This window comes from Eubalaena glacialis, chromosome 20, assembly GCF_028564815.1.
Source record: "Eubalaena glacialis isolate mEubGla1 chromosome 20, mEubGla1.1.hap2.+ XY, whole genome shotgun sequence".
Lineage (NCBI taxonomy): Eukaryota > Metazoa > Chordata > Mammalia > Artiodactyla > Balaenidae > Eubalaena > Eubalaena glacialis.
In genome coordinates, this window is record NC_083735.1 from 9,886,967 (window position 1) to 9,910,287 (window position 23,321).

A 23,321-nucleotide genomic window follows, 5' to 3' on the forward strand; every position below is an offset into this window, starting at 1 on the left:
AAAAATTATTGTTGCAGGGAGCAACTCATCAGATTAACAAGTATGAAACATGTTTTCCTTCTCGATGCTTATCAAGTATGCCGTCTCAAGCCATGGGTATACAACATAATTTCATTTGGGGGAAAATCACTACAATGTTGATTTGTTATATTACTTGTGTAATGCCCTTTTAATAAATTGGTGCTGATGAAAGTCTGAAAAGTAATAGGTTAACGCAGCCTGAATAACAATGCCATTGTTAGTTATAGTTTATTTGCTTCATTTTGTGTAAGAACCTCCAGTGCAATCATGATTTAGCACTTGAATTCATCTGTGCATTTTAAGTGTCTCTTCTCCTCTCTGGATTTGCTCATAAATGCCATTAATATCATTTTGGGTTGTGTGTCTGCGTATAGAAAACTCTGCAGAGCTTCTTAAATTGTAGTAGATCAGTTACTCTAAACAGAATTCACTTCAGAGATGACATCGTTAGACAGTGCCTAAGACTTAGCAGCATAGCGGATAATAATCTATGGTATTGATCATTTAAAAGAGAACAGACTAGGTGGGAGGGAGACACAAGAGGGAGGAGATATGGGGGTATATGTATATGTATAGCTGATTCACTTTGTTATAAAACAGAAACTAACACACCATTGTAAAGCAATTATACTCCAATAAAGATGTTTAAAAAAAAAAAGAGAGAGAACAGACTAAATTTGACCTTGGCTAAAAATGCCATTTAAAGTACCATAGTCCATGTAAAATATCTCTTAATAGCTGATCACACAGTGAAAGAACACTAAGTACAAAATTAATGTTGTTCTTCACTGTACTTTATTTTTACTAAATATGGGTTTGTCTTTTAGTCCCCTGCAGTGGCAATTTCACTCAGCGGAGAGGTACAATTTTATCCCCCGGCTACCCTGAACCATATGGTAACAACTTAAACTGTATATGGAAGATCATAGTTACAGAGGGATCGGGAATTCAGGTAAGTTCTCAAAGCCCAGAGTCTACTAATAAACAAAGCTTGTGTCCACGGGTTTTTCCTTTCTTTTTTTCCCCTTTTTGTATTGGTTATTCTAAATACATAAACCATAACCTGTTTCTCTTTTCTTACCATTTCTACAAAGTGTTTCTAATCATATTCCTACATTTGAAATAAAAATGATAGACTTTTAGAATAAAATCTATCAGAAGTGCTATTTGTAGAAGTTTTTGGATGTCACTTCCATGATCTATTTTCTTTGGTTTCGCTTTCCTCTTACATGTATAGTTTTAATTTCATGAAGACCCTATTGGACTAGTCTAATTTTATTAAGCAAAAAATAAAGACTAAGTTACTATTATTGTTTGGTAGATTCAAGTCATCAGTTTTGCCACGGAGCAGAGCTGGGACTCTCTTGAGATTTACGACGGCGGTGACGCGACCGCGCCGAGACTAGGGAGTTTTTCAGGTAAGATGGCACCGATCCCCTTGTTTCTGTGAATCAGAACCATCAGACACTGACAAACTGCAAGAGAACACTCAATGCTGACATTTCTCTAGGAGGCTCTTCTGTATACATAACAGTTTCTCTAGTGTTGGGAGCCTTAGAACAAGAGCACCAAAATGCAGGTGTGAAAGAGAAAGCTTTGCCATCCATGAGCAGGAGTGCTGATGTGAAGGCAGCGGGTCACTTTTGTTGGACCCCCGAGCTGGGAAGAAAGAGTGGGTTATTACCCTGTGGACCCAACATGGTGTCTCACTGAAGTTAATTGTGTGAGCGGGGGGGAGAATGAACTTCAGATTGGCTGATTTTCCTTTTCTCATATGCGTGTTGGACGTGTTTGGCACAATTGGGGACCACGTAAGGAGGTGGTGGAGCAAGGGGGTAGGGATACAGATGGCAGGTTGGGGACACACGTGAGAACTGAGAACATAAGCAAGCAAATGGAGGAGGATGTGAACTGGCTTTCTCAATGACTGAGAAGGGAGTTGGAAACGTGGAAATGAGGAAGGCTGGCATGGAGCTGGTTGTGACGGATTTGAATTCGAGATATTGGTGTGAACTCATGGTCTTCATATGGATAGCTGTAGACATAGAGGAAAATATAAGTGTGGATGTGGATGTGTGTGTGTGTACGTATTTCCTACCTCTGTCTTTTGAGAGATGTAAAACAATAACCCCAGTAGCCATGAACCCACCTCATACCCAATTCTAGGTTTCTAGATATCCCTTTACATACCATTCTCCCTTAAAGGAACTAGTGCTTCTTAGGGAGTTGCTGACTCCAAGGCTCTGATGGGAAAAGCACACATGATGAACCATTTCGTATAAAATAGAAATGTATGGATCCATACTGATGTAAATAGATACATGCGTGAACGGAATGAGTGAAAGAGAAAGCCTTCCCTTGCAGAATCCAAACTAATAAATCTAGAAGGAGATGGAATTAGAGAATCACCGTTTGGCAACCATTAGGACAGTAAATGATTCACATTGGAACATCAGTGAATGCTAAAACTAGTGTGTGAGATTTCGGTGAGGAACAGAGAGCCACAGTCTCAGTGCGTCTCCCCACCTAGTCTTCATTCACTGCAAAGGAGGAAAGAAGTAACTCAAGAGTCGAGAAGCCTGGCAGACACCACCTTCCTCAGGCAGTCATGTTAAGATCTCCAGTATCAGGACACCTGTGCATTGGTGAACTGATAAACCTGCTCTCAAAACAAACATATGAACAAAAAGGCTTGATTTGGCTTAGAATTGCAGTTGCTGTGGTGTGTGAATACCCCCACCAGGGCTGATTTCAAACAACCAGCATGATGTCACTAAAAGCTGAGTTTGAGAGGAAGTGCCCTGAATTAGCCTCTGGAAGCATCCCAAGGCAGCTCCATCACACCCCTGAGAGCCAGCAAATATGGTGACCTCTGAAGAATACAGCATCACGTTTTGATATTCTTGCCAAAAATGCATCACCATCTGAATCTAGTCACAGAGAACATCAGACATTCTCTTTGGAGGTTATGTTGCTAAAGAAAAATCATTTTATTAAATGCCTTCATCTTTTTTGGAGGACTGGTTTTGAAGTTTGGCTGCACTGAGACTTAAGGCAGTGAAAACATCTGATTTATTACTGCACAGCAGCCCTGCATGTTTTGTTTTGTTTTTTTTAAACTACTCACTCCCAATCTTTGGTAATGCCATTTTCTAAACTTATGTTCGAGTGTAGTCTCAGCTTAAATGTATATTGATATAATACTAAAATCGTGAGAACCCCCTATGTAAACAACAACAACAACAAATCCTTTCAGGCATGCATTTGATTAACTTATAAAATGTTAAAGAAAAATATTTCACATGAGCAATTTTTATTAAATTTTATCATGGTATAATTTGTAAAAATAATTTTTTGAATTATAATTTTCCAAAATAAAAATTGATTTTGAAAAATATTTTACACACAAAAAGTGGCTTGTGTCTTTCAAAAGTATCAAGTTCATGAAAGGGAAAGAAAGACTAAGAAACTATTCCAGACAAAAAAAACTGAAGGGAAGTAATCATGGATGGAGTACTTTTGCTGGAAAACCCATTATTGGCAGATTGTCGAAATTCCAGTGATTTCTGTAGAATACATGGTACTGTTGCATCTGTGTTAGATTTTTTTGTTTTTGTTTTTGGGTTTTTTTCAGAACTGCTCTGTTTGAAGAAATGCACAGTGAGTTTTTACAAGAAATGAGTCATCATGTCTACAACTTGCTCACAGAGGGTTTAGAATAAAATAATTTTACACACATATGTATTGTGGAAACATAGACATAGATATCATTATTATGTAATATATGGCCAGATAGTGGGTATATGGGAGTTTTCTGTACTATATTTGCAACTTTAAGTTAAAAATTATTTAAAATATTTTAAAAGGAGTCTTTTTTTAACTTTATATGGAAGAAATGACACATCAGCCATGAAATCTGAATATTTTTTAAAATGTTTAAAATATGTTTTACACTTTTTTGTTCCTATGATACTTTCAAAATATTTACAGAGGAGAATCTGAACCCATTTTAAAAGTTAGTTGTTGACTGAAAACAAACAAGAATGGGTAGTTGTTAGAGGTACATATTTCCGGAAAAATAATTGACTGACTTCTTGAATAAATTCAAGTTTTTGATTTTCCTTTTCTGTCTGGATAGCCATGTGTATGTAGGACTCACATTGTAAGCCATTTAAAATCATTTTGGGAAGTAGACAGCTTATAAATTTTAAGTGGATAAGACAGAGCAAAATTCATACCAATTTGTAGCTGACAATCGGGATTAAGGGAAAGTAAATATCCATGTGCTGCGAGTGGAGTCTGCAGAGCTGTAATGCAATTTCTCAGCTTTCTGTGTGTGCGGTTCTATCTAGGTCACAGTGAGACAATGCGATCAAAAGTATTCTGCCTGTGGCAACAGTTTTTAAAAAATCTCTCAGTTGCATTTTGAACGGTGGGAATAAGCTTCTTCTGAGAGTCCATTCTGAGCAGAGCCCTAAGCGGGAGCCCCCTGCAGGGGCGCACAGGGCAGGACTCTCTGTGGCTGCAGCAGGTGCCGGCCGCCTAGCATCCTCCCAGCACCCCCAGCACGCCTCATATGCCACCTGGGGCATTGAGATCCAGCATCTTTTGTAGGAAAACAAATGACTATATTTCATCACAGAAGTACAAACAGTACTGTCGTTCATGAATTTACTTGCTGCAATTAATAAGAACATTTAGAGGGGACGTGATAATCCACAAAGCACTTTCACACACACAGCACATGTATGACTCACATATAAGGGATGTACTGTTATTTTTATTTTACAGAATTAGAACACATTCAAATGTTTTCAGTGACAGAACTGATTTGTGTCAGAGTCAGGAGTGGAAGCAGTTTTTCTGATTCCACTGTAACACAGTTAGGGAAGATAAACAAAAAGTCAAAAGTGTGTGTTGAGTACCTGTGTGTGGAAATGACTTGACTGGGGGCTGGAGGCTATTAAATACACTGATGACCTGAAGTTACAGGTAAAACCAGGCAGAAAGTAGTACAGGTGCTATAATTAAAACTTAACCTGGTTAGATAACATTGTTCTTTCTGCAGACATTATCCAAACATACAGAAATAATACATGAGTGAGAGGACAGCAAACGTCATACAATTTGAACAAAAATGGGTTAAAACTGGAGTTTTTGGTGGATGTCTCCTTCTTGTCTTAAGGTCACTTTGCAACATTCCCCTATCTGCACTCCATTAGCTATTAATTAGTTTCAAGGAATAATCTCTCTTTATATGTGTCTGCTGACCAGAAGGAATAGGCTTATGTTTCCCCCTCCATGACTGTGCAATTAAAAAAAAGTCTATGTATGTATGTATCTATCTATCTATCTATCTTCATCCATCAAACCAAGGTCAGATAACAAAGGGGTTAAATGTGAAGACATTTTCTAAATGTTTATCATTCAGCAAACATTAAGAGTGTCTTATAGTGAATTGTATACTAACGGTTCTGCTCCGAAAAGACCCCCACCTCCCAGAGACAGCCCCACCTTGGTAGGCAGGGGAAATGGCTTGAGACACAGGCCCCCAAATCTCAAGTGGGGAATCCAGCTTCCAAAGAATTTACACACGTGTGGGCATACACATGCACCCACACACACACAAAGTCTTTAAGGAGTGGACCTGGTGTTTTCTTTTGTCCTCCATTTATCACTGTTCTTCTTCCAAAACAGTCTAGTAACACTCTTTATACTGATTGGCCAAAGACACAGTCAGTATACACATTACTAGTTAAAGCACATCTTCAAACTGAGGGTGAAACTATAAACCCAAAGAGTTTTTAAGAGACTCTACATGCTGATCCAAGGTCAAGAAGTCCTTAATATATTTTTAGAATATATTTTTAGGAATCAATAAAAACTCATTGGCATTTGGAATAGGATATTTTATTGGGGTGTTATTTGCGTCTCACTCCACTGGTATTTTTCCCACCCTCATTCCACGAGAGAGCCAGGTCTTTGCTTGTGCCTTGGCCTAGATGGAGAAAACCCTCTCCTCCCTCTGCTCTTGCAGGAAGCTCAGCTTTCGAAAGCAGAGCGGGCGGTGATGAAGTGCTTGAGGAGACTGACAGTAAAGACGGTTAGAGAGTTCCCCAGGCCTGGGCTCCCTCTGGGAACTTAAGTGATCATTGAATTTCTGCAGGGTCACATGGAGGTGGCAGGACCTCAGAAGGACGGTGGTAGCCGGATGCACTTAGAAAGGCCGAGAGCAACTGTCAAAGGCCTTGGAACTCCTGGGATCCAAGGGACCGTGTGAGCTTGGGGAATGAGCCCATGGGAAGTAAAAAGCAGAGAACCCACAAGTCTGGGACTGTTTACCATCCTGGGGCAGGGAGGGAATCCCCAATAATGAAATTTCGCAGGAGGAATCCTCAAAGCATATTGAAGTTGATTTGGAATTTTAATAAAATACATCTCTTACACCCATGTCTAGAAATGAAATTTGTAAGAATTATACATTTGTAAAAAGATTATTTTGTGTGCAGAGTAAGGACTGTGCAGGGAGAAGGCAGAAAGGACTTTGAAAATCAGTGGTGGCTATTTCAGACAAGAGCTGTAAGCGGCGACTGCTGTGAAGATGAGGAGTGGCAGACCGATGGGAACCTTGAAAGTCCATATTCTGTACGGCAAGATCGGTCTGCTCATCGTCCTTAAGTATTTAATGAAGTTCAAGTCTTTGAGGCTCTATCCTAATCAGGGGAATCTCTGCTTTGCACCAGGTCAGAAAGTAATTGATTTGTATGGAGAGGTGGTTACAAGGCTCATCTGGTGGTAAACACGTATTTATTGAATGAATAAGTAAGAGGCTTAGTTTGAGAAGAGTGGAGATTTTTGAATGAGTAGGAATAAGAAAGGCAAAATGGATAGAGGAGAGGGAAAGAGCAACCCAGACTACGACTATGGGAACACCTTGAATGGGAAAATGAGTTGTGAAATAGAGCAGTGAGAAGCAGCTAGAAATGCAGGTAGTAGTTAGATCGGGCAGGGTCTTTAGGTCAAATCAAGGAGGCTGAAATTTTATCCTAAGATGACCAGGAATCTAGGAGAACTGTAACATGACATAATCATGTGTCCATCTTAAAAAGAGCTTTCAGACTCCTGAGTGGAGAATGAATTGGATTGAGGCAACAGTAGATTCAGGAAACAGGAGTGCGGTACTATCCCTTCATCCTGGTTAATAGCACTGGTGGCTTGTGCTGGGATGACGGTGGTAAAGATGGAGGGATGGAGTGAGTGAAACCAAGAAGGATGGAGGAGGCTGGCTCGTTAGGGCCTGATGGCTGCCTGTAGGGCAGCACAGGTCACGGAGAGGGAGGGGACCTCTGATGGGAGGACTTCAGTGGGTGTTAACAGTGTGGATGGACGTGAGGACACAGGAGGTCAACCAGGCTCTGCAGGGATGATTATGAGTTGAGTTGTGTTCACATCATCTTCCAAGAGCCTTTGACAACCAAGTGATGGGACGGATGGCTGGAGTCCTTACCTGGAGTCATTGGTTTAATTACAGCTGTCGGAGGATCTTAGAATCATTTAAGCAGAGAGTGAAGGGTGACAAAGGATATTATCCTTGCAATATTCTTCATCTGTCTTGGATAATTATCAGTTTATTTCCTTGTTTTGTTATTTAAAGTTATATTTCTTTCTTTATACGTTAGCATCATCTTCATCTAGTAATTTGCCTGCACCGTGATGAGTTTTACGTGATGGATATTTCCTTCACATATAGGAAGTGTGTACTTATTCAGAGAGTGATTTGAATACAGTAGGCTATCAAGCATGCACCCTTTAGGTAAAAAGGGATTTAAGCTAGCTTATTGTTTTCCCATATTATAATACATTCCGACCACACGTTTTACACTTCTGGCTGATGAACACACGCTTTTCCTCGGCACCTTGGGTACCATGGCTTTTTTGTCACCCTGGTCCTCAGCATCACTAAATCTCCTGATTTCTCAGCTGCTATAATGTAGGTTAGAACATTTTAATTAAACGAGGCATTATGTAAAATAAACCTGTATTTTCCTTTCCATGTGTGTTTCACTGAAATCATTTGCAGATCTCAGAAAGAACATTATTCAGTACAAGTCACACAGGGATAGAGAAGAGAATATACAGTCAAAAGGTGCAACCTCTTCTGGGTAATATATTGCATCAGATCTACAGTCTAACTGCGTCCCCAACCTCCACACGACTTGCGTGTTGAGACTTTGTCCCCTCTTTGTTCATGACAAGTAAAAAAAAAAAAAAGCAAATGGTTATGTTGATAAAAGAAAGCAATGTGAAGAATCAAATGAATGGTAAAGCATAAAAATTTGTGTATTTTCACTGATGTGATAAAGAGATGTCACATCTGCCTGAGGAGGGCAGAGAAAATGTGGAATTTCTTACTGCTCCTGGAAGACGAGAGTGGCTAAAAGTATAACCATCAAAGCCAATACTTGGGTTAAATATGTGACGATCAGACAAGTTAAAGGGATCTGTAAACCTAAACAAATATCCTCAGTGACTTTTTTTGAAGTATAGTTGACTTACAATATTGTGTTAGTTTCAAGTGTGCAGCAAAGTGATTCTGTTAAATATGTATATATTTTCAGATGATTTTCCATTATAATCTGAAAATTATTATAAGTTATTACAAGTTAATGAATATAGTCCCTGTGCTCTACAGTAAATCCTTGTGTTTATCTATTTTGTATACAGCGGTGTGCATCTACTAATCCCAAACTCTTAATTTATCCCCTCCTCCCTCCCTCCCTCCCTCTCCCCTTAGGTAACCATGAGTTTGTTTCCTATGCCTGTGAGTCTATTTCTGTTTTGTAAATAGATTCATTTGTATTATATTTTAGATTTCACATATAAGTGATATCCTGTAACATTTGTCTTTCTCTAACATGTATCACTTAGTATGATATTCTTACTGATTTTATAATGCAAAGAGTGAACACATCACTGATGTTAAAGCTCAACCTGCATCACTTCTCACAGGTACCACGGTGCCAGCACTGCTCAACAGCACATCCAATCAGCTCTACCTGCATTTCCAGTCGGATATCAGCGTGGCAGCTGCTGGCTTCCACCTGGAATACAAAAGTAAGGTCACCTGTTTCTGCATCTGGCTTTCACTGGGATATTGAGTAATTTTCTTAAAGGGAAAATAGATCCCTGCCCTTAGTACACAGTGAAATTTTATTCTAAAACTATGTTTGGAAGTTCCACGAACTTGGGTGTTACAAAACCGATCTCTATGAACTATGTTATTATTATGTTATATAATTTTATAACAATTATATATATAATTTAGAAATTTATAATATAATTTATATTATAATTTATAATATATATATATTTGTAATATAATATATATAATTATAATTATAATATATTCTTGTATTGAACTATATTTTTATTATATTATATATTATAATTATATTATGAAAGACAATAGGGAAATGAAGAATTTAGCATCTGGAATAATTAGATAAAACAGCGACTATGCTTTCAGGTTGTTTGTGTTAAAAAAAAGTACAAAATAACCATTTGTAATATTACTAGTTTTCTTGTAAGTGATAGCAAATATTCACATAAGTTTCCAAAAATGTAGAAAGTCATAATTTCCAAATAGATTATGGTCATAAGCCCTTTCTATTTCTAGTCTCAGAGGCTGGTAGAATCAGACTAGCAAAGAGCAGCCACTTTAGTGCCTGCCTTTGTGTATTATTCATTTTAATTGGAAGAAGGTAATGCAAAGTAGATGCTAACCTTTTAAAAATGGATGTGAGACTGAGTTAATAGTCTGATAAATGGGATGACAAAGGTCAAATTCACAAATCTTCTTTGGCGTTTGATTATGCAGGTAAACCTTGTAAAAGTGAAATAAGAATTTCCAATGAGAGTAAAGTTTATTTTAGGACATGTTTTCAAGCACTAAAAATGCTTAATGTTGATATTCATCTCCTTTAATAAGCAGTTGCAAATAAGCAAATACATGGATAAGCTTTAATAAGTGATCCTTTGAACAGTTTGCTGGGATGTAAATGCATGCATGTTTTTGAAAGGCCAGGTTTTCAGCTGATGATAAATATTCTGAACCAGACACAAACCACAGGGCTGTTTCGCATTCCGGTTAAATTTCCCTACTTATTACAGGCATTTGTATGCAAGTTTATTCCAATTTATTTGAATAGGACTACTTTAGTGACAGCGTAAAATGATACTATGGATGCTATTTATGGAGGATATGTCTGGAAAAATCTGCTACTTTGATACGTTTTGTGAACATCTGTAGATACGAAACTATAAACCTTATTTATGATAGTGTTAATAAATTCACTAATATTTTTAGCAGTGTTAGAATTGACGAATGTGCTTATTTCTTCCTCTCAAAGTTACCTTGTGGCTTCTGGCTCTTCACTCACTCCTTATAGAAAGAGGTGCTAGTAAAATAATTAGTCTACAATTACTGTGTACGATTATCTGTGTACTCACACAGACTTCAGCTCCAACAATATAGTAATTACCTACATTTCACTTTATTCTCAGCTGATAAAATTCATTAAAAGAGAGACGAACATATTTCTTACTGAAATTAATCTTGTTCAAGAATCTTAAGGCCTTGTTTCATTACTTAATGTATTTATTTTTTACTTGGCCGCACGGAATGCTACGTTTTCATTCGTGATTTTCTCTTCTGAGTGGTTGTTTTCGGACGCTAACAGCATTCTGAGGTTCATGGCATTACCTTCCATGTACTTAGAGGCAGTCATTTCTCTGTTCTAATTCTTTGTGTCCGTTTAAAATTTGGATTATACAAAGTCTTGGTAGAATTAATCTTATTAAGGTGAACACTAAACAGCAGAAGGACTGTTGAAGTAAGTTTTCAAAAGATTATCTAATATTCTTAATCCATTAACATATTTTTGCATCAACCTTAACGTGTATTGCCAATCCACACGTCTCTAAATTCAGGCTTTTTGCTACAATATATATCCATGTAATAACAGTAAAAACAACGACAAGCACACATTTATGCCCGGTCCCGCCCTAAACGTGTTACGGCTGCTTACTCATTTGTCCTCAAAAAACACCATTTTTGAGGTATGCTCAGTTTTTAAAGGAGAAGGAACAGAACCTAGCATGTGTTCAGCCTGCCCAGGTCAGAGTCAGACTGCTAACGACTTACAGAATGAACACAGGTAGACACAGCTGTGTTTCATCACAAATGCAGCTCACTGAGCACCTGTCCAAATATCCCAGCTGTCCAATCAGAAGGCACACACAGACTGCGCTTCTTTACAGGTGGTGACGCCACCTGCCACGAGCAGCTGAACGGCATGTGGAGGATCAGGAAGCTTGGGGGTCAGTCTTGGAGATCCAGTTCTAGATCCAGCTCTAGATCCCGCTCTGGCCCTAAAACCTGAGCTGTGGCAAGTCCACGCCTGCTTCCGTCTGAGGAGTCTGAGTTTTCGCATATGGAGGCGAAGGCTAGGCCCTGTTAATTGTGACGGTCCGTAATTCCAAACAAACACTGATAGGAACTTCTCAAACAAAAAACCAACACTTTATCTGAAGGGATGAGTTGTAAAATATTAACGATAGCGAAAGTGATTCCCAGGAGGTCCGGTGTGGTATGTGTGATCTAGATTCTCTGTGATCTTGTACGATCCAGCTAAAAGGTCAAAAGACCAGCATCTTTGAATGCTTCATACAAGCCTGTAGCCATCTAGCCAGCCATCTATATTATTGGACTTGATTGGAAACTTGAGTTAGGCAGCAGAAGGATACAAGCCTCACTCTTGCTCTGAGCTCCGATCTGAAGAAAAAGAACCAAACGAAAACTTTAGATTTCTGGGAACTTTAAATTATAGATATGGGAACGATGATGATGTTGGTTTATCTTGGAAAATACAAAATCTGACCTTGAGGTATATAGCATGGAACCTGCTCCTGGGGAACAATATGGCAGTAACTGTTCTTGGATTCAACATGAAACAATATATACAGTCTTGCCTCAGTATCCGTGGGGCATTGGCTCCAGGAACACCCCCCCCCCCCCACCGACTCCCCTCATGGATACCAGAATCCACAGGTTCTCTGGTCCCTTAAATGAAATGCTGTCGCATTTACACCTAACCTCTGTACATTCTCTCATATACTTTAAATCATCTCTAGATTACTTATAATAACTAATATGATGTAAATGCTACATAAATAGTTGTAAATAGAAAGGAAATACTATGTCAGTTGTTGCCAACCTGCGTCAAATTCAAGTTTTGCTTTTTGGAACTTCCTGGAATGTGTTTTTTCAAAAATTTTTGAACCGTGGTTGGTTGAATCAACAGGTTCAGAACCCATGGATACAGAGGCCAATTGTATATGTAAATATTTATAAACAAGTTTATTTCAGTCGAATTTGGTGGGAGGAGGACAAATAAGATTAAACACATGAGCCCTGTTGGAGTGTTTGTACTGATCCTATTTGTATCTTGTTGATTTTTTCCCTCTTTTCCTGACAGCTTTTGGTTTAACTGAGTCTTTTTATTGCTCCAATTTATCTCCACTATGGACTTATTAGATAAACTCTTAAAAATGTTAATGGTCTCCCTAGACAAGTTTAAAATATGCATCTTTAATATAACACAGCTTACCTGCAAATAATATTATGTCACTTAAGGGGAAGTGAAACTTACAGGCATATACTTCTAATTTCCTCTTTCCATCCTTCATGTTATTATTGTCTTACGTATTATTTTTACATGTTATAAAGCCCACAAAACATTTTTACTGTTTTTGCTTTAGATATTGATCTTTCAGAGTGGATAAAAATGAGAAAACTAAATATTTTATATTTACCTGTTTTTAGCATCTTTGGAGCTCTTTATTTCTTTGGGTGAATCCAAGTTTCTGTCTAAAATTTTTCTGTCTGAAGAACTCCTTTTGACTCTTCTTCTAGTGCAGGTCTGCAGACAATGAATTCTCCCAGCTTTTGTTTTTCTGAAAGTCATCATTTTACCTTCATTTTTGAAAGATATTTTGGCTGGGTGTAGAAATCTGGGTTGAAAGTTCTTTTCGGTATGTTAAAAATGCCACTTCATTGTCTTCTTATTTCATAGTTTGTGATGAGAAGTAAGCTGTATTTCTTATGGCTATGTATTTGTCCCTGTTCTCTGGCTTCCTTTAAGAATTTTTCTTTATTTTCATCAGGTAGACTATGGTATGTCTAGATGGATTTGTGTGTGTGTGTGTGTGTGTGTGTGTGCGCACGTACGCGTGCGCTTGATATTCATCCTGTTCAGGGTACACTTATGTTCTTGGATCTAAGGTTTGATGTCTTTTATTATTTATGAAAAATTGTTGACTATTATCATTACAAATATTTCTTTTCCCCCATTCTCTTTTCCTGTTTCTTTTGGGACTCTAATTACATGTCTATTAGGCCTGTTGATATTGTATCACAGTTCTTGTTCCTCAGTTCTGTTTTATTCACTCTTGTTTCTTTGTGTTCCAGTTTATGTAGTTGCTATTAACCTTTGATTCTCTGAATCTTTCCTCAGCTGTGTTAAGTCTGCTAACGAGTCTTTTGAAATAATTCTTCATCTCTGATATTGTGTTTTGCCCCTTGAATTTCCACTTGATTCTTTCTTATAATTATTGTCTCTCGTCAGTAATTACTCTATCTCTTCATGCATGCTATCTTTTCCACTAGATCTTTTAACATATTTTTTATATTTAATATCCCTGTCTTATATTTCCACTATATGAGTATGCAGAGTCTGGTTACTTACTTCATCTCTAGGCAAAGTGTTGTTATTTCTTGAATATTTTATTAAAGGTGGACACCACGAGTAGAACCGTAGAGATTGCGGTTAATATTTGTGCCTGGGAATGGGCACCACTTTTGTTAGCCTGTTGAGTCAGGAGTTGCACTGGGTTTGAGTTCCGTTGTCGCTATGGTTACTTTCAGAGCATCAGATTCCTCAGTGGTGAGCTGGCACTGCCAAGTGCCTAATTGGGGGCTTTTTCTCAGCGTCGTTACTCCACTCTGAGCTGTCAGTCCTCCCTAAACACCTTTTCAAAAGAGGTGGCATCTCCCCCAGTAGTAGACGCTGTTGCTTGTCGCTCTGTGTTAAGCTTACACTGGAGTCAGAGTTGCTCTGTGATTCTCTTCCAGCCTAAGTCAAACCTTGAGAGTCTGCACAGAATGGGGTGGGGTGTTCTCAGCATTCTTGCCCCCCTCCCAAGGTCGTCAGGGTCTACCTGTGGTTGGTGTTTGAGGAGCGTTTGCTGACTGTCCTCTAGTGCTAGAAGACCATGGTCTTGGTGCTGACATAGCGTCTTAAGCTCATACTGGCTTTCCTGCCACACCCCACATGTAGACTTTCTTTTTTCGTACACCCTTCTCCAAGCTGCAGTGCCCCTTTTCCTGTGCCCTGGAGGGAACAGGTTTTGCTGCTCCTCCCCCAGTGGTTTAACACTTTTGTTTCCTAAAAGTGAAAGGGTTCGGGAAGTGCATCGGATTTCATGCCCCTCTCCACAGAAACATTGATATTTGGTGGTGGCAAGGGAGAGGCTCACTCCAGGCTCCTACCATACCCCCAGTATCTCTCTTAATTAGTCAATGGAGGCATGTGGAAGGAAGGGCAGACTCCCCTCTGTCTGGGGCCCTGAGCTACTGGAGACCCATGCTCAGGTACTGGCCATTTGCTAAAACGTTAGCTGATGTGTCATTGCCTGTGTGTGAGTTGGTCCTTTCTCTCCTGTGATCTGTCACAGTGACAGTTTGTGTGTCCTCCCTCTCCTTGAAGGTGCTAATCCTTTGGAACTGATGTCACCTGGGTACCTGAAACCTCAGCTCCCTGATGAGTTCAAGAAAGGTTATGATTTTATGGTTCAGATTTTTCTTATTGTTAAAGTGGGAGTGAGGTTGTATTTTACAGATTTCTATATCCCAAGTAGAAGTGGAAGTCTTTTTATGGGTTTTAAAATTGCTCTAGTTCAAGGCTAGATGAATACTAAAATTATTTATTTAGATTAACCATAGAGAAATTTTTCTTGACTGTCCAGTTTTTAAACAAAATTATCTATCCATCTATCTATAACTATCATCTATCTATCTAGTACACGTAACTTTAAAGTAGTGAGATAGGTTTCTTCATAACTGTGAACAAATTCAGAGATATTTACAGATAAATTATATAGAATTAAATGTAATATATATTTACATTACAAATACATTATTAGCAGAATAAACCCATCTAGTTGAGACAATCTCCCTTTAGAGGTTGCTTGAAATAGAAACTACTTATCTCAATTTTTACACATAGCAGTGCTTGTTTAATAGTCACACTTTACATTACTAAAACCTTCTTTATTAAATTAGACTGGTATTGTGCCTGAGCTTACACATAGTTCTGTCTTGCTATGTTGGAAGATACTTAATTTCTGGGTCTGCAGGGAACCATATAAGACCTCATCGAATGGCATCTATGCCAGATTAATGTCATAAACCCAATGAGTGTGTTTGACCTCAAGTGAAAGGCTTCTGCAATTATTCAAGCCTATTTAGTGCTGATATATGGCACTGAGTCCAAACAGCACCAAAATAATTCTATATATGAAAGTTTTTTTTATTTCACTGTCTTTGTTGAGACCTTTTTCCTCTCACACTCTCTACTGGGAAACCCATTGGAGTTAACAAAATATTTCTAGAGTCTATGAGATATGACATTTGACCCCTGGAAGGCAAGTGAAATAGAGAAGCTACTGTGCAGTGTGAATTTCAGATGTCTTACAAAGCAGAAAGTTAGCTATTCTACTCTAAACAGTAGCCCAGCAGAGGACATGGTCTGATGTGGAAGCCATTCTCCCATGTCTAAGACCCTGGCCCTTTGATACAGAACATTATACAGATGGGTCAGACCCTGGAACATGTAAGCTATGGCCATGACAGCCTCGTGTAAGAGAGAGAAAGAGACAATAATTTTTTTTTTATAAAAAGACAATAATATTGCAGTAACACATTTACAATATATTTATTCTGAAAAAGAGAGGAGTTTGAATTAGTGATTTGTAGTTATTATGAAAAAACAATAAAAATTTCAGAGAAAAGTAAATGTAGTAACTCATTGTTTGAAATGAATGCTTATCCTTTACAAGGTAGAGTCAAATGGAGATTTTTTCCACATTTTAGCATGCTTGCAAGTTTGGTGTATTAATTGTCGTTAGTTAAAATAATTATTATAAACTAAATATAAAGTATTTTAGTATTATCAGACTTATATTTTTTCTCAAATATTATTTGACCTAGAGCTGACTGTAATATAGTAGTAGTATTTCAAGTACAAGTTCAAAACTTATTATACATGATTAAGTCCTTCTCATATGTATTTAATTTGTAGTTATGTGTATAATGAAAAATAATATTATATAGCATTATATAGCATGAATTTTATAAGATCTCACTCAAACGATAAATACTCAGATGAATAAAAAATAGATTAAAAAAAAGATAACCTGTCCGTTCTTCAAGTATTTGGTGCAACTTAAAATAAAAATAAGTATACAACAAAGAAATTATTAAAAGAAAGAAAATTTTAAAAGGCAACTAAACTAAAGGGAAAGATATAAATATACTAGCCCCCTATATTAAAATAATTGGTATTGTTAGGCACTAAATTTAGCTTTAAATTTCTGGCAATAAAAGCGAAAAAAGGAAATAGAATTTATATAATTATCTTTAAAAAAAAGAAAATGCAGTAATTAAAAGAGATAAGTTCCTTGCTTGTCTGTATTCTAAAAAGTACTTATAATTTACAATTGAAGTTGTATTCAAAAAAGGTTTTCTAGAAAATTCAGAAGTGAACTTTATATGACAATCATGTGTCAGTTTTTGATATAATGGTGAGAACATAGTACAGTGAACTGCATTAATTCCTGCAGGGGTCTGAGCTGTTGGTCAACAGAATATTATCACTATAAAGCTATGTTTATTATGGATGTGCTTTTAAAATACTTGCATTCTGTTTGTTTTCAGTGACCAAGTAAGTACTACATTTCATTTCCTTTGTGGACTCATTTCAAAACAGGCACTCAGAAGGAAGTATGTAATGAGGATTAAAATTCTGGAAAATGCCTTAAGTTTTTGAAATGAAAAGTACTACACATTTTTAGTGAGATGTTATCATAGTTGAAGACTGACAGCTTGAAATAGCCCTCTACAATTACAGTAATCCTTATAAATACATGCAAATTATTAATGCATGTTTTAATGACACTTTAATACTATATTAATAATACTAATAAGGTTTCTCAACTTGAATGGCGGACATGAGTAAAAATCACAGGAAATGAAAGGTTGGACAAGATAACACCTCATATACCCCTGGGTGCATTTATGGAGATTTCGTCTTGTGCATCCACGGAAGACAGCGCTGTACCTCCACCAGAGTGGGCATCCTGTAAACTGTGTCCATTCAGGGGTGTAATAAAGTTATCTTCTTGTATTTAACTCTATATCAATCATTTGTTGATCCATAAAATTTATCTAAGTGCTTTTATTTCAAAGAATCTCCTGAGACCCTTTCAACTCCTGCCTCCTATTAAAATTGCTTTCATTAACATCAATTGATAATTCATGTCTTCCTCATTTCATACCAAGTTCTAATTGCACCAAGGACCATGGAAGAGTTTAAAGTCTTGTATATCTTGACTTCTACCTAACATCACAGAATGTTCCAGAGACCCTTCTGGTAATATTAAATCTCTCTTACAAGACCATTCTGGGCATTCAGTAGTAACAGAACTTTGTTTGGTGGGTAACAAGAGAATCCCAGATTTATTTGGGGTTGAATGTAATACACACAAAAAACTGGTAACTGATTAAAACTTTTCTCCTAACAGTGATGTTTTGGCATTTTAACAAGTATAAATTTTAGTGAAAGGTGCAATATAAACTACTTAATCCCTGGGTTCTTTAGTTGACTCTCTTCTAAAATAAAGGGATTGGAGTACAGTTTTCCTGTTGTCCTTTGATAATCTTTGGAATTTCAGGCATTAACGGGTTTGGGAAGGGGAAGGGTGGAGTGTACAGAACTGACGCTTAATCCTAAACTCTTCGGACCATCACCTACTGTCCCTGCCACTGATTTAAGAGGTGGGTCCCAACATTAACTCTGTATTTATCAGCTAGTCTCTGGTTGCTGCTTCAGAGGATCGTCAATCATTAAAGAAATTCTGCTGCTACTCACTCTGCCCATTACTCGGAGAGTCGCCCGCATGAAAAGGAGTTTGGTTTCAAATTATCAGTTGTCACTTGGTGCATCCACCCTTGTAACTCATTTGAGACTCATCTCCTCTTGGTGATGATTGCCCCCTCATCCCTGTCCCCCGAAAATAAATTGTGGATGTCGCTGCATTCATCCCCATTTATTGGAGCATCTGTTATATGCCTGCTCTAGCCTCTAGCCTCCGTAGATAGAGTCATGATGAGACAACCATACGTGGTCTCTGCTTATGCAGAATTTATATTCTAGTGGTGGAGGCATAATATATAAGGAAACACCGTGATGGTTATAGATTGTGTTAAGCACCTTGAAGCAAATAAGCAGGATTCTGAGGTACAAAGTAACTGTGGTGCTCTATTTTTCATTGACAATATTTATTGAAGGAAGGATGAAACAATGGATATTATTCAACCACAAAAAGACTTAAGGGAAATGCATTGTAGTCAAAGGAAACTATCAAGGGGTACCCCAGGTAGAAAGGCACCTATTGTACTCATGAAGCCAAAAAAAAAAAAATGTCTAGACTAGAGGGAGCCTTGTGGACAGTCAGAAGAGAGGCAGGAAACAAAATTGAAAGAGTGAGCCAGAGAGAGAATGTTCTCCCCCTTGTAGCCCAGGATTTTATCCTGAGAACAGTTGGAAGACATTGAACAGTTTCCATCAGGGAAGTAACATCATCTGATTTATCCTTCAACCAGATCAATTAGGTTGTTGAGTAGAGACCCACTTGGACAGTGACAAGAGATGGGGTATCCTCATCGGATAAACAGTTGTTGCAGTTGTCAACAGGCTCAGAGGAAGCTCAGTTCTGTGGCTCAGAGGAGGTGGGATGCAGGAGAAACAAGGATGTGAGATGCACATGGTAGGTAGAACTGACAGGTCTGCTGATGGATGCAGAGAGTGGACAAGGACGAAGTAAGAAGGCCCTTGGGTTTGGGCGTCCTTACTAATGATAGGTCTGTTCAGAATTGTTATTTCTTCATGATACTTGGTAGGTTGTATATTTCTTGGGATTTATCCATTTCTTCTAGGTTATCCATTTCATTGGTGTACAAGTGTTCATAGTTTTTTTAAATGTCTTTAGTTTCTAAATTTAATTATTTGAGTCTTTTAAAACTTTTTTCTCTGTCTATCTAAGGGTTTGTTGATTTTGTTGATATTTGAAAAAAAATACTTTTGGTCTTGTTGATGTTTTCCATTGTTTCATAGTCTCTATTTTATTGACTTCTCCTCTAATCTTTATTATTTTCTTCCTTATGCTAACTTTTGGTTTAGTTTGTTCTTTTTCTAGTTCCTTGAGGTATAAAGTTAGGTGGTTTATTTGAGATCATTTTTCTTTTATAATGTAAGCATTAACAGCTATAAACTTCCCTTTTAGTACTGCTTTTACTGCATCCCGTAAGTTTTTATATGTTGTGTTTTTGTTTTCATGTCTCCAGATATTTGCTAAATTCTCTTGTGATTTGTTCTTTGACCTATTGGTTGAGTTTAAGATTGAGTTCTTTAATTTCCACCTATTTGTGGATTTTCCTTTTTTCCCTCTGCTGTTGATTTCTTGTTTCATTCTAAAGTGATTGATGAAAATACTTTGTGTGATTTCAGTTTTTTAAAATTTGTTTAGATGTGTTTTGTGGCCTAATATGTGGCCTATCTTGGAGAATGTTCCATGTACACCAGAGAAGAATATGTGTTCTGCTTTTTTAGGTGGAGTATTCTGTGTATATCTCTTAGGTCTAAATGGGCTTTAGTGTTGTTCAAGTCTTCTGTCCCTTATCTTCTATCTGGCTCTTCTATCCATAACTGAAAGTGGGATATTGAAGGTTCATACTATTCTTGTGTTTGTGTCTATTTCTCCCTTCAGGTCTGTCAGTGTTTGCTTCACTTATTTGGCAGTTCCAGTGTCAGGTGTATATATATTTATTATTGTTATATCTCCTTGGTGAATTGACCCTTTTTATTATTATATAATGTCCTTCTTTGTCTCTTGTGACAGTTTTTGTTTTAAAATCTATTCTAAGTATGGCCATTCCTGATCTCTTTAGGTTCCTTTTTGCATGAAATATCTTTTTCAGTCCTTTCACTTTTAGACTACATGTGTACTTAGATCTAAAATGAGTAAATGGTAGATAGCATATGCCTGGAACTTTTTTTTAATCCATTCTGCCAATCTGTGTCTTTGTTTTCTGTATGTCTTATAGCATTTTTGTCTCTATTTTCCTCTTACTCCATTTTTTTTTGTCTCATTGATTTTTTTGTAGTGACATAACTTCTCTTTGTGTGTATTAGATAGATGTTTTTGTTGTGGTTACAACTGCAATTACATAAAACGTCTTAAAGTTATAACAATCTGTTTTAAACTAATAATAACTTCAATCACATTTAAAAATTCTACTCCCCCCCCCAAATTCGTGGGATTGCTTCTCTTGACACTGGACACACAATCCCTATGCTTTAATGAGACCTTATGATCTATTAAATCGAAGGAATAGAATAGCATTTATTATGTGGACTGAACCAGCCAACAGTTGACAGGTAAGAGAAAATATTTTTAGCTCCACATATACACTAAAATTCTTAGACAATGAATAAAAAAGTAGTTTCTTTTCTTTGGATACTTTTTCTTAATTAAAGGGGCTTTCTTTACAGCTACTCTTTGATGTCAAGAAGATGTGTGGACATTGAACAATGTTGTATAGAAGTCTGAGTGTACAGGGTGACACATGTAGGTTTAGATCTATGTGATCATGACATTTGACATTTACTTCATCTATTGTCATCCTCCCATCAGGTCTCCCTAGGTGAAGTTGTGATTTCTTTCTTCACCTGTTTTCCAGCACATTGTCTGACCTTTAATACAATTTTTGGATTATGGGTTTACAGAGATTGTGAACAACACTTCTGTCTTAGGGTGTGCTTATGCAAAGGAATGGTTCTTTAATTGGTTACAATGAACAATGTACTCGACAAATTTTTTCATTTCAAAATGAAGGAGTAGCCAATATATTCCCTATAGTGTTTATGATGACCTCTCATGTACCTAATGCTCATGTTTCTACAAATCTGTTCTTCGACCTCTTTGCAGCTGCCAAATAACCCAACTCTATTGCTCTCTCCATTTGGTCTGCTTTCCTCTCTCTTTGATTATTATATTCATTATTGTTTTAAGCTGTCCAGTTAGAACAACATATTTTTTTTGAATTGTGAAGTTTGAAAACCATACACAATGCCAGTTGAAATGAGGACAATGATAAGTTGAAAAAAAAAATGTTCGAACTTAGTTTAACTATATCTACAAAGGTCCTGCTTATCCTGCTCTAAATATTGGACAAAAAAATGCATGTTTATCATGTGTTTCAAAATCATAAAGTATCTTTATCTTTTTAGTATTCTAAATTGTAGTTAGAAATTTTATGGCAAAAGTATTTTAAATGTATTTTTTTAGGGTCAAATAAAAAATAAATGATATACAGTAGGAGTTCATGCCAATCTGTGATGGGAAAAAAAAGGTGAAATTGAAATATAGTTGCAGTTTATTTTCTAAAGTTATAAAGGAGAGGGAGATAAATTAGATTTATATCAATAAAAAAAGTTAAAGGTGTAAATGATGGTATTTTTCCATATTTAGCAATTTTATCATCTATGAAAAGCCCCAAATGGCTTAAAATTCTGTACTAGGAATGAAAAATATCACCAGTTAATGCATATGGTGTTTTATAGTTTTTAGTGTATAGCCATTTAAGGAACATCAATTTCAGCTTAGAAAAACATTATGCTACACCTCACACCTGCTCATCCCAGACAGAATCCATGTGTTTCATGGATTGAAATTATCCTGTTTATATACACTGGTGCCCATCCAGTGTAATTTCTATAGCATGATGTTCTCAAATGAACAATCTCACTGATGATGAGAAATAAAGACTCCTCTCTGTTTCATCTTCTCAGGTTCCGGGGTAAAGTGAGGCAAACTGGTGATTCTCAAACTTTAATGCATAAGAATCACCAGGGATGGTGTTAACAGGCAGATTCTGGTCCAATAGTTCTGGGGTACCCAAAGTGTGCATCTCTTACAGGCTCCCACACTTACCATACTTTGAAAAGCAGGGCAGTGGAGGAAACTGACTGTTAGCTCACCCAGGTGGGCAGGTGGGTCTGCACACCTGCACCTGGGAACCTCGGCCTGCCCATCTCACTTTGCTCTGCCTTGACCTTAATGTCAGACACCGGAGTCTACATTAAGGTTCTTGTGAGGATTAGAGCAACGTGAGGCAGCCAGGAGAGTGACTGGCAAGCAGTACTGTCTTCGTCCCTTGTCTCCAAGGGACTGCCTGTCCCTTGATTTCTCCAAGTGCTGCCTGTCCAGACCCCAAGGCTGCCTCGTGAGTTGGCACCGCGTGGAGTGACACCAGCTCCTGCTCTCAGAGGCATCCCATGCATGCTGTTGCCCATCTGGAAATTCTTAATAATTTCATCTCTGACCTCGAAGTCTGATGGGGACAGTGGAGCATGCACACGAGCAGAGGGGATGTGCCAGCTGCAGCGGGTGCCCACAGGTGTGGACGCAGTCCTGAGGGCAGGGCAGGCAGCATGCGGCCTCATTGTGCACTGGGACCCACAGTTGTGTGGCTGCATAGACCTGCCTTCACGTCCTGGAAGAACAATCTTCCCCTCCCCCAGCCCCGCCCCGTTACTCAGAGTCCCAGTCAGTTAGTTAACCTGATTAGTTCCTTCATGTTAATGAAGAGAAGAAGAACCAAAGTCTCAGTCCAAGGGCACGTGTAGGATTTTAAGCTGGTCTGCTCTGAAGAAGTCCTTCTCTCCCATTTCTCACCCTGGATAACCTATTAGTGCTTGGTAACTTGGGATGTGAGAAAAAGATACTAGAATCATGGAAGATTATTAGCAATCACCAAATCTTTAGCACCATTTCAAATACATTTTTGATTCTATAAAATACCACAGATACATATTTTGATTATTCATATGATAAGGGCTTAT

The 23,321-nt window shown here is 37.7% G+C and overlaps 1 protein-coding gene across 1 annotated transcript in view; it reads left to right on the plus strand.

Moving 5' to 3' along the window:
• CSMD1 (CUB and Sushi multiple domains 1) overlaps positions 1 to 23,321 on the plus strand; it is a 1,818,880-nt gene that overhangs the window by 1,628,810 nt on the left and 166,749 nt on the right. Inside the window, exons 35-37 of the mRNA XM_061177359.1 lie at positions 849 to 973; positions 1,343 to 1,439; positions 9,031 to 9,135. Of these exons, the coding sequence (XP_061033342.1) occupies positions 849 to 973; positions 1,343 to 1,439; positions 9,031 to 9,135 (327 nt within the window). The remainder of the gene's footprint in view (positions 1 to 848; positions 974 to 1,342; positions 1,440 to 9,030; positions 9,136 to 23,321) is intronic.